General features: G+C 37.6%; 1 protein-coding gene across 3 annotated transcripts in view; it reads right to left on the bottom strand.

The window, feature by feature from the left end:
* The window catches only part of LOC140464275 (probable helicase with zinc finger domain), a 444,481-nt gene that overhangs the window by 81,748 nt on the left and 350,433 nt on the right, over positions 1-12,300 (bottom strand). For all 3 annotated transcript variants that reach the window (XM_072559139.1, XM_072559141.1, XM_072559140.1), the window contains 2 exons: positions 9,039-9,222; positions 1,340-1,419 (listed from right to left, as the gene is read on the bottom strand). In XM_072559139.1, the coding sequence (XP_072415240.1) occupies positions 1,340-1,419; positions 9,039-9,222 (264 nt within the window). The remainder of the gene's footprint in view (positions 1-1,339; positions 1,420-9,038; positions 9,223-12,300) is intronic.

Genomic DNA, 12,300 nt, shown 5'->3' with positions numbered 1-12,300 from the left:
AACGAAACAGTTCTGATGAAAATAAATTAAATTGAAAAATTAACATGGTTTGTTCACCTACAGGTAGGGCTTGATCTGTCAAATGATTGCTTTGAATATATAGCACATATATGGCATTTAACCAGCCATTCTTGTAAGCTTCCGCACAATTCTTTTCAGCACTTCACTTTTTATTTTAGATTTCCAGCATCTATAATATTTTTGTTTAAAAATTAACAGGATGTTGCTAATATGAACTTACAAAAACGTTTAACAGCCAACCATATAAACAGTTTGTGGCAAACATATTTACACAAGTAATTGAGAGAAAATAATACTTATATCTATAGAGATGCAATTGCTGAATCAGAAGGGATGATGTAAACCAGACCTTCTCAAATTGTCGGTTGCTATAGCAAGTTGTGATTGAGACTGTTAAAGACTGCACAAGCAAATGATTAGGAATGCAAGATCGGCATTTGGAGTTTAGTGTTTAAATAAAAACTATTGTTAAGTATCGTAAGTTTGGTTACAGTTCCATGATGTCACACTGGTCAAATCTGCTAGTTAAAGTTTAAAATTTACATCTGGGAAAGATTTAAGTAAGATTTCAAACAGAGTGAAAAAGTAGAAGAGCCGAGGTTGGTAAATACTATTCTTAATAGTGGAAGCAGCAGCACATAATCCAGAAAATGACAAAACAAGATCCTTTATTTAGATGGTAAGAGACCACAAATCCAAGGGGAACTTAAAAATTAGCAATGTATAGAAAGATGACTTTTCTACCACAAATTATTGAAACAGTCACGAGTACTTTTAAAAAAAACATTTTTTCACTTTTTGAGAAATGAGAACTTAAAGGGACACAAAGAGCTTGTTAAATGGGAACTGATGTGGTGGCACATGCAGGAAAATAATGAAGTAGTAATGGATCTTGTTGGGACTGCTACACATTGTGAGAAGATGCAGGAAGATATTGCTTTCAGGAGTTTGGAAAAAGCTAAAAGCTAAATTTCCTAATTTGGAATTCTGTCCTGAACCTTAACCATTTCTCCACAACAGAATGCTGATTCAGTGGTAGGCATGGCTTTGATTCACATGTTCCAGAGTTGGAAGAACTGAGCATCAGATGATATTAAAGCAATGTGGTATTCCACATTACAGTGGTTATTTCTTGATCTTCCAATCAACATCAATTCAAGTTAACCAGTTGGCATTCAAAGTAACCTTGGTACATCTATAATTCAGATGACAAAAATCAGAAACTTTTATGATTACTTCCCTAATCCATTGCTAGGAGATGAATCAACATCATTTTTCCCTTTTGTAAATTAAAATTATAATTTTTGACTTAAAATACCTTTTCTCTCACATCATTATTCTTTCTGCCCGGAGCCCAAAATGATCCCAAGTCCGATCTTGGTGTCATTCTTTCTCTACCTGAAAATGAACAATAATGATTATTTGTACAATGAGGGAGCATTATAAGCAGCAAACCATACTGAAATGAAGCACATATGTCGCCTTGCATGGTCATGACCTTCAACCATTTCCTGCTAAGCCTTTAGGCATGCAATGGCTGAAGAATAAACAAAAAATGGAACTTGCACAATTGCTCTTCTTCCAAGGTATTCCAGTTTTGCTCTTGACTGAAGCTGTTGCAGAACTATAGATGGAAGGAATTAAATCTGTCCTATGTGAGACTAATGCTCAGAAACATTCTCCTATCCTATGCATGGATGGTACATTTTGCACTGAGGCTGCACAGGGAATGTTCATATGCAATGCAATGAGAAGCAGTTGATAATTAGAAAATTTATTTCAGATTTTTCTTTTTCTTTTGTATCATTATGCATAGCTTTGAGGTTGCAGAAAATATTAGAAATACTGAGCAGGTCATGCAAAATCTAGAAAGAGTGAAACAAAATTGGCAAAGGTTTCAGGTCAATGATCTTTTTGTGATGAAAGGTTATCAACTTAAAATGTTAACAATGGTACCAAGTCTTTTGAGAAATGGCAAGCACTACTGATTGCTGCATTTCTCTTACTTTCTTGTACAATGACGGAGGTCTGCATTTCTGGGCCAGATTTCTGATCTCAGCTTCTTCCATGGTGTGAAGCACACCTAAAATCCAACTGCTCCCTCATAGTGCAAGAACATTTGGGAAGGGAAGGCACACCCCTTTCAATAGCACTGGTTGCCATCTGCTGATAAGAGTTTAAATGTCCATTGTATCAATTGCAGTATGTCCAACTCAGTTTCACAGAAGAAAATAGTTTCAAAAATAGAATTAGTATTTCTTAGTTATTAGGTAGCCTACATTTCTTTCTTTAATGTTCTTTTCCCTCCTTCCCTGACACCCTCCCCCCAACAGTGTTCTTCCTCACACTGATATTGTTCTCCTCTCTCCATTGATATATTCCTTCAAAACCCCTAAAAGTGTTCACTTACTCCCTCACTCCATGATAACACTGACCCTATTAATATTGGCTGGACAGGAGCCAGGAACCAAATGAAGAAACACTTCTTCACTCAAAGGACAGTGAACCTGTGCAATCCATACTGCAGAAGGACGTGGAGGCCAAGTCACTGAATTGTCACATGTATTCAAACTAGTACAGTGAAAACTTTACAAGTCATCACTTATGGCGTCATCTTCGGTACAAAGGGGCCCAACTGCAGATGCATAACGTGCAAATTCTTAGGAAATAAGTATAGAAAAATAGAGAAATATAAAGTATAAAGGAAAGCATAAGAGGCCATAAACCAAACCAATATATTTGGCAATTACTTCCACAGTTAGCAATATATATCTGGTGAACAAATGCATAGCCAATGCATTTTAAAACATAAACAGATACATCAAATGGATGCAAGTTAACTCACTGAGCTAGAAGGTTTGTTTTCAGACATTTCATCACCATGAACTAGGTAACATCATCAGAGAGAGTCTCTGGTGAAGCGGTGAAGTGAGACTCTCACTGATGACGTTACCTGGTCATGGTGGCCAAACGACTGAAAACAAACCTTCCAGCTGAGCCAGCTAGCTTACATACTTTTCAATCTGAACTACAAATCTTTTCAAAAATCGCTAGATAAATCAAATATTTGCACAGAGACTATTAATTTGTGTGTCATAACTTTTACATAATATTAATTCCACCAAGTTGGGAATCATGGGTTTCATGTGATTGAACAGGTCAATTTCTGACCTGTACATCTTTGAACACATGGGGCAATATTATCCCATCTCTGAGGCAATGGGATCCAGAGTACAGAAATTGTCTCCTTTTCTTTCCTTCTCTGCCATGGCTGGTTGTCTGTCTCAATGTAAAGACAGGTGAGTCCAAGTGTGTCGTGATTTGATGTCACCACTTTGAATGATTGGTACAAGCTTCTCCCAGTCATTAAGGTCGACACGTATTCTTCAAAGGAGCTTCAAAGTGTGGTTGAAACATTTTGTTTTGTCTTCTTATGGAATTTAGGCCTTTTAGAATAAAAGAACAGGATATGATGGTGGACAGTTTTTGATCATCTGGAAGCAGCATCCAAAACATGGAAATTGATTTTACATGTGGTTTGCCAAATGCTTGCAGGGTTGGCTTCAGGAAGCATAGTAATATTGGGTCATGTCCACCAATTCAATATGGAAGATGCAGAAAACACATTGTTGATAGAAACCTTCTACAAGCCCACTAAAACTGATAGTAGTGAGTGTTTAACAAGATCAACCTCCACAAGTGAGCAAAAGTAATACTGTACAAAGAAATGATTGTCAGTATGCTCCAATTTCAGTGGGACCCAGACTCTGTTTCAGCAACACATAAGAGACTAAAGAAATGCCACCTATGTATATAAAGACAGATGTGTACATAAGGAGGCAAGGCATAATAACATGAACTGTTGTTGGGTGAAGTAGTAGGACAGCTGCTAGACAGATATACAGGAGATGTGGAATAGACTTAGCCACAGAGGTCTCTCAAAATAAAGGTGAATTGCAGGGAAAAAGCAGATTACAGGGAAAGGTCTTGAAAGAGGGACGAAAACCAGAAACTCATTGGTAGAAAAGCATAAACAGCCAAGGTAGACTTCTTGGAAAACCTGACCAATAACAGGATTAGCCAGAGATTCTTGTCTTTATTTGTTTAAACACATAGGCCAGAGACTGTGGAGATAGTCTTCAAGGTAAAACAAACCACAAAGTTAATTCAAGGCAAAAATCCTCAGTTAGAAGTGAAAAGTTGACTTAAACTCATAACATAAGAACCATTGTCAAAAACACATCATATGGCACAATATTTACAAGAGAGAGAGGTGACCTGATTTAACAGGGTAAGCCTTTCAACATAGAGTCATAGAGCCTCACAGCACAGAAACAGAACCGTCAGTCCAAACATCCATGCCAACCAGGTTTCCTAAACTGAACTAGTCCTATTTGTCTGTATTTAGCCATTACCTGCCCAAATTCTGCAAGTGGCCTGATTACATTGCATTGGTTTTAATATAGCATGTAACCTTTATGACATGACTGGAGCCAAACAGACAGCAGGTAAGTAAGACACCTTATATTGAGGCCACATTTGGAATGCTGCATACAATTCTGGTTACTTTGTGTGATGGTGCTGTCACTTTAACAAAGTTATTTTGTCCTTGGGTTTTTTTAAGAGAGGTTGTGAAGGTAAAAGTGACGAAATGTCTGGAAAGATCCTATTTTGCAATGGCAGGGGAGTGGTCAATTCTCCCAGTTCACGGTTTTTCTAGTTTGGTTTAGTTGTAACAGTGAGAAGCTGCTGGTTTAGCTGTAACAGAAGCTTCTGCAGTGCAAAAGGTTCCATGCTTCAGCAGATGTTTCGGGGCTGACTTTTCTGTCTGAAATCTCTCCTGCCTGTAATAACCTATGCTTGAATTTATCTTTTGACAAGGGTGTATTTAGGAATATTGTGGGAATTGGAGCAGCTCCTCAGTTAAGTTGCTGTTGGTTGAGTTTTCCAATAATTACACTATTCTAAATTCCGTTTTCTTTTGTTCGTGTTTCAACTGTAGTGTTAAAATAAGTTTAGTTTACTTAAAAGTGGAGTGGTTTGACCAGCTGCATCACACCTTGAATGTCAACTTCACATCTGCATTTAAAATAAGCAAAGTTAGATGCTGGGTTACCATCTTAAAATATTTTGAGGAGGGTCTGGCCTGGTCCAAAACACTTGCTATCAGAAGAATGTTGTTAAACTAGAAAGGGTACAGAGAGGCTGGATAGGGTGGGATTTTTTCACCTGGAGCATTGGAAGCTGAGAGGTGACCTTACAGAGGTTTTTAAAATCATGAAGGGCATGGATACAGTGAATAGCTAAGGGTCTTTTTGCAAGGGTAGGGGAGTCCAAAACTAGAGGCCATAGGTTTAAGGTTAGAAGAAAAAGATTTAAAAGGGACCTCAGCGGCAACATTTTCACACAGAGGGTAGAACGTGTATGGAATGAGCTGCCACAGGAAGTGGTAGAGGCAAGTAAAATTACAACATTTAAAAAGCATCCTGACAGGTACAACATGAAAAGAAAGATCACAGAAATAGCACATGTGTTTCAGATGAGAAATTAATAGACCTTGAAGACAAGTTTGAGAATTTTGAGTTTCAAGAGCAACATCAACACACGTTTTTCAAGAGGTTGCAGATTAGTGTCAGAACTCTCTGAATCTCGCTATCATACGGGTTTACCAACATCTATGTTTCACAGTCCCCTTGTAATTTAATGCAACCAATTTGTGATTAAAAATGCCTGTATGTACCCATGGGCAGATTAAGCAAGGATATAAGCACTTTGATGGCTCAGAATTTATGGTGAAGACCAGTGAATTTAATTTTACTCTACCTTAACTAAATAAATTATGCTGAATGGTAGTTAAGAAGCTACAACGTAGACGTTGATACTAACTGCAAACAAACTATAACTAATTTATGCTATGACTTAGGATGTGTTTTTTTATTCAAGGATATTGCCATTCCAGGCGAGGCCAGTATTTATTGCCCATCCTAATTATCCGACAGAAGGTGATGATGGTGAGCTGCCTTTTGGAACTGCTGCATCCATTTGGTATAGGTCCACCACAATGCTTTCAGGGGAGAGAGTTCCAGCATTTTGACCAAGTGACACTGAAAGAACGACAATTTATTTTCAAGTCAGAATCATGAGTGGCTTGGAGGGAATCTTGCAGGTGATGGTGGTGTTTTAGATGGCACTTTACGGGGTCAACAGGGCTGCGTTTGCAGTTGTAGTTTCTGATGCCTTGGTTAATGGAAGGTAGTCCACTCAGTTTCAATTCCTTTACAGTTTTAGCAGTTTTATACAACTGAAAAATTTGCTGGGCCATCTCAGAGAACATTCAGAGTCAGCCATATTCCTGTGGGTCTGGATCACAAGTGGGCCAGACGAGGTAAGTACAGCAATTTTCCTTTCTTAAAAAGGTAATAGTTGACCAGATGAGTTTTTTATGATAACAGACAATGTTTTCATGGTTATCATTAGACTTTTAATTCCGATATTATTTTATTCCAATTTGAACCATAATAATATAATGCATAAGGACAGAAGCAGACTACTTGGCCTATCTTGGCCTATCAATCTATTCCATTACTCAGTGAGACTGTGCTGATCTGATAATTCTCAACTTCACTTTCCTGCCTTTTTTCCATAAACCTTGATTTTATTACCATTTAAAAATTGTCTATCTCAGCCTTAAATATTCTTAACAAGACACCCGTGACAGTTCTGTGATCAAGAATTCCACAGATATACTACCCTCTGGGAGAAGAAATTCATCCTCATCTGTCTGAGATTATCCCTCTCCCACAAGGTAAATCAACTATTCACCACTTATCCTATCAAGCGCCCTAAAACTCTTGTGTCATTTTAATAAGGTCACCTTCTATTCTTCTAACTTCCAATCAGCACAAGTCAAATTACTCAACCTCTCTTCATGAGAAAATTACTCCATATCCACAATTAACTTAGTCAACCTTCTCCGGATTCCTCCAATACCAGGATATCTTTTTTCACACAAATTGTTCACAGTATTCTAGGTATTGTGGTCTGATTAAAACGTTGTACAAAGACTTGCCTATTTTTATAGCCCATTCACTTTATTTCAAAGGCCACTATTCCATTTATCTTCCCTAAGGCTGGTAACCTGGTAAGTGAACTTTGATACAACTTTTTTTTTGATTGATTCACATATGAATCCTGCTGCAGCTTTGTGTAGTGTTTCTCTATTTAAATAATATTCAGCTCCTCTGTACTTCCTGCTGAAGTTATAAGCTCACATTTTCCCACATTATATTCCATCTGTCAAATTTTTGCTCACTCATTTAACCTGTTCATCTCCTTTTGCAACTTTGTATCATCCTCATCACTTGCCTCCCTATCCATTCTTGTGCATCCACAAATTTGCTTCTAGCACACATACTTCCCTCAACTAACTCATTAACGTATACCATAGATAACTGTAGCCCCAGCAGTGATCTCTATTTTACTCCCAAGTTACAGGTTGCCATCCTGAAAAAACACCCTTCATTCCAAATCTGTCTTCCATTAGTTATCCAATTTTCTATCCACGCTAATATACTAACCCTAACACCATGGACTCTTTTATTATGTAGCCTTATGAGTGGTATCTAATCAAGTAACTTTGGAAATCAAAATATCTTACACCCACTGGTTCCCTTTCTTTCTATCCTCCTTGTTACATCCTCAAAGAACTCTAATAAATTTGTTAGGCGTAATTTCCCCTTTATGAAGCCATGATGACTCTGCTTTATCATATTATATATTTCTAAATGCTCTGCCAATGCATCGGTTATAACAGACTTTGATACTTTCCCAATGACAGATGTTAAGTTAACTGGCCAATAGTTGCCTGTGTGTAAACAGGGATATACATTGGCAGCTTTCCAATACACTGGATTCTTGGAAGGTTAAGCTAATGTGTCCATTATCTGAGTAGCTAGTTCCTTTAATATTCTAGGATGTAATCAGGTCCAGAAAATGTATCCATTAGGCCCATTAGTTTCCCAAGTATTTTTTACCCTCGTCATAATTATTGCATTTATTTCCTCTCCTCCTTTTGCCCTTGATTATTTAGCAGTTTAGAATGCAACTAGCATCTTTTACCATGAAGAGTGATACAAAGTATTTATTCAACTCTTCTACCATTTCCTGATTCCTCATTATTGTTTCCCCAGCCTCATTCTCTAAGGAACCTATGCTCACTTTGCTGTCTGTTCTGATATTGCTCCCAAAATGTTTTTCAGTTATCGTTTGTTGGCTTTTAAACTTTCCCAAATAGCTGGCTTTCCAGTAATATTTGCTACATTGTATGTTTTATTTCTTTCAATTTTATGTTATTCTTAACGCCCTTGGTTAACCATGGATGTTTTATCTCCTTACTAGAACATTTCTTCCTCACTGGGATATATCTGTGTTGTGATTCATGAACTGTTTTCTTAAATATCTGCCATCATTCCTCAACTGTATTTTGTGTGAAACTCCTTTTAAAGTTAACGTTAGTTAACTCAGTTCTCATTCCTTCCAAATTATCTTATTTAAACTTAGTACAATTGTTTCTGAACTAATTTTCTTGTTTCCAAATTGAATAATAAATTCTAACATGTTATGGCAGGCAAATCGTTTTTTCAATATCATCCAACACTTCCTGCCAGGAAAGGAAAAATGAGGAATCCACTTCTGCACATAAGTGCCTCCCAACAATCTCAGGGCAGCAGTAACATTAGCACAGACTATGAAGCCATTTATATGATGATTGTAAATAAATAATAAACAAGATTATTTGTTAAGAATTTGAATGGAACAGAATATCTATTTTAAAGAAAAGATCTGGATCATCAAGCATCAGTATAAAAATTATAGATGAGGACATAAACAGTGAGAAACAAAAATCCTTAATTGAACATACCAAGCTCGCTCATTTCATTGACCATGAATAATCTACAGTATGGCTAACACAAATGCTGTACCAACAGACAGCTTAAATTCTAGGGATAATAGCTCACCAGACTTGGTATGTTCCAGATCTCTGTCCACATGCGATTGATGTGCCGAAGTCCCAAGGTTATAAGGACCAGGTGAAAGCCTTCCTGGAGTCTGTAACAACTTGAAATTATATGCCATGGCAGCCTGACGAGCCACAAACCTCGGGTCTAATGCTAATCTGTTCTGGTATCCCAACCAGGTTACCTAAACAAAGTTGGAACGACATAAGTAACTGGTGCCTTTATATCACATTTCTGTCAAGGACACATATCTATCAAAAAAAGATTTTATTACAAACGTGGACAAATAAATAATACTTAAGTAATTCAATAATTACAAGTAATATTACTGCCAATTTTCTAAAATATTATCATTTGCAAGTTATAAAAATCTTCAAATGTGGTCTTATTTTGCTTTATTTGGGGCATGGTGGAATGAGATATTTGCATTTTCAAAAGGAAAAGAGAATGCATTTGTAAACATTTACTGCTAAGTCGTAAAATAATTTCAAAAGTTTCAGTAGCTACTTTTGAGACTACACTGACAGTTTCATTATATCCCTCAGCATGATCAGACTGCGTTTCATTTTTGTTAATCGCACACATGAACAAATATAATGAAATTCCACTGAGCATCTTATGTGCCCACTTCATAGCTTTTAGACTGAATTTCATTTTCTGTACTTTTAAAGAAGTTACAGCAAAATGCTGACTGTAGTGGCTTGCTGTTCAAAATTATAATGACAAGCATCACTTCATGTTAGCAGAATTATACAGACGCCCTTGGTACCAAACTGAGGCAAGTATTTAATACAGTTATACTATTTTGTGATTACAATAGATAAAATGTAATGACCAGCTGTTTTAAAGTTACTGGTGCAGATAGTATACATTAGTTTACAGCATCAACTATATAATATGTAATTCATGAAGTCTTACTGCAGTTAATCCAGTTATTCTAAGGCACATTGAACTAGGGCAAAGCGAGATCAATTTTTTTTTCTCGGAGGGTTGTGCAACACTGGAACTCTCTGCTTCAAAAGATGGTGCAAATAGTGTAATTAAATATTTTTAAGGCAGAGATAGATAGATTCCTGTTAGGCAAAGGAATCTAAGGTTATCAGAGGGATAGTGGGACTCAAAACACAAATAGATCAACAATGATCTTAGTGAATGATGGAGCAGGTTTGAAGGACTGAATTGTCTACTTCTGCTCCTATTTCATATTTTGCAATAATTACATTTTGCAATGGGGTCATGTCATGCGACTGCTTTCAAGACACTAAGGGCAAGGAAGCTAGCTCAACATGAATTTGGCATCTTTACAGTGAACTACAACAAAATCAATTACAGATTAAAGGAAATATCAGAACTTTCTCATATGGACTTTCAGTTCGCAGATACATTTTCCTTGTCTGCCGAGATTTCCCCAAAACCTTGCTACTAGCCAAAACTTTTGCTCACCAGACTACATAGTTTGAATCTAAATGACAATTCTATTCATTTAGTGATAAGACAATCCTTAACAGCAGACACACATTGTATAGTTCTGTCTTTTTAATTCTAAATTAGAAATGAAGATAGATCAGGTGAAAGCACCAACTCATGGAAACTGGTTGAATATGATATAAATGGTCAGTAAAATTGAGAATTCAGGGTCACTCGGGAAAAGGCTGTTTTTAAACACTGAAGCATTAATGCACCTGATATGGTATATTGGGCTTTTGTGGATGACTGAGCAAAGTCTATAGAGATACAAGCAGGATGTCTCTGTATGTGATTTGGTTAGTAACGTATTGCTCAAAAAGTGAATGAAAGGCGTTTGAACTAACTATGTCAGTCACAGAAAGATGTCTATTTCATTTTTTTTAACATCAACAGGGAGATGGACAATATACAAGATGATGAACAAAAGGAAGCCCGAGGTTCTCATTTAAGAGATAAAGCTGTGATGATGGTTAAGTCTAGGATACTACCCTGAGGAGTGCTTGCAGAGATATCCTGTAGCTGAGATGATCGATCTCAAACAATTACCGCCAGGGTATGACTTGTGCCAGGTACAATGCCAGGTATGAGCTCACACTCAACATCCTCCTATTCTCATTGACTCCAGTTTTACTAGGGCTCCTTGATGTCACATTCAGTCAAATGCAGCCTTGATATTGTGGGCATACATTCTCACCTCACCTCTGGAATTCAGCTCTTTCATCCATCTTCCAACCTTGGCTATAATGTGATCAGGAGTTGAGTGGTCCTGGTGGAGGCCACAATGAGTGTCAGCGAGCTAGTAAAGTGTTGATTGATAGCACTGTTGTTACCTTTGATCATTTCACTGTTGGTCAAGAGTAGACTAAGCGTGCGGTAACTGGTCGGATTGCACTGGTACTTCTCATGTACAGCACATACCAGGGCAATTTCCATATTATCGAGTCAATGCCAGTGCTATAGCTGTACTGGAACCACTGAATTCACATGGAATGAATCAAATCGGCTGAAGACTAGCATCTGTAGTTCTGGGGAACATCTGGAAGAGCTCAAGATGATTCAACCACTCTCAGCATGTCTGGCTGAAGATTGTTGCAAATCTTGCATTTTGTCCTGATTTTTTGGATTCCACCATGACCGATCATGGGATATTTGTAGACCCTCATCCTCCACTGAGTGGTTTAGTTGTCCACCATTATTCACAGATGTGGCAGGAGCTTGTCTGATCCATTGTTTGCAACATTTCTTAGCTCTATCTATCGCTTGCTGCTTCTGCTGTTTAACACTCAAATAATCCTGTTTGTAACTTCACCAGGTTGACAACTCATTTTCAGGAATATTTGGTGCTACTCCTGGCAAGTTGTTCTGCAAGCTTCATTGAACCAGGATTGATCCTGCTAACTTTATGGGAATGGTAGATTTGGAGATACAATGGGTCACGAGGTTACAGATTGTGGTTGAAATCAATTTGGCTACCACTGATGGCTCACAGTGCCTCACGAATGCACATTCTCGAGTTTCTAGATGTGTTTGAAGTCTATCCCATTTTGCATAGTGATAGTGCCACACAACACGATGGAAGGTATCCTCAGTGCAAAGACAGGACTTCATCTCCACAAGGACTGCATGGTCATCATTCATTCCAATAGTGTCATGGACGGATGCACCTGGGACAGGTAGATTAATAATGCTGCGGGCAAGTCTTCTTTTCCATCTTGTTGGTTCCCTCATCACCTGCTGATGACCGAGTCTAGCGGCTTTGTCCTTTAAGACTCAACCATTCTGGTCAGTAGTGGTG

This window comes from Chiloscyllium punctatum, chromosome 40 (genome assembly GCF_047496795.1).
Source record: "Chiloscyllium punctatum isolate Juve2018m chromosome 40, sChiPun1.3, whole genome shotgun sequence".
NCBI classification, from domain to species: Eukaryota; Metazoa; Chordata; class Chondrichthyes; order Orectolobiformes; family Hemiscylliidae; genus Chiloscyllium; species Chiloscyllium punctatum.
This window is presented reverse-complemented; position numbering and strand designations above follow the sequence as displayed.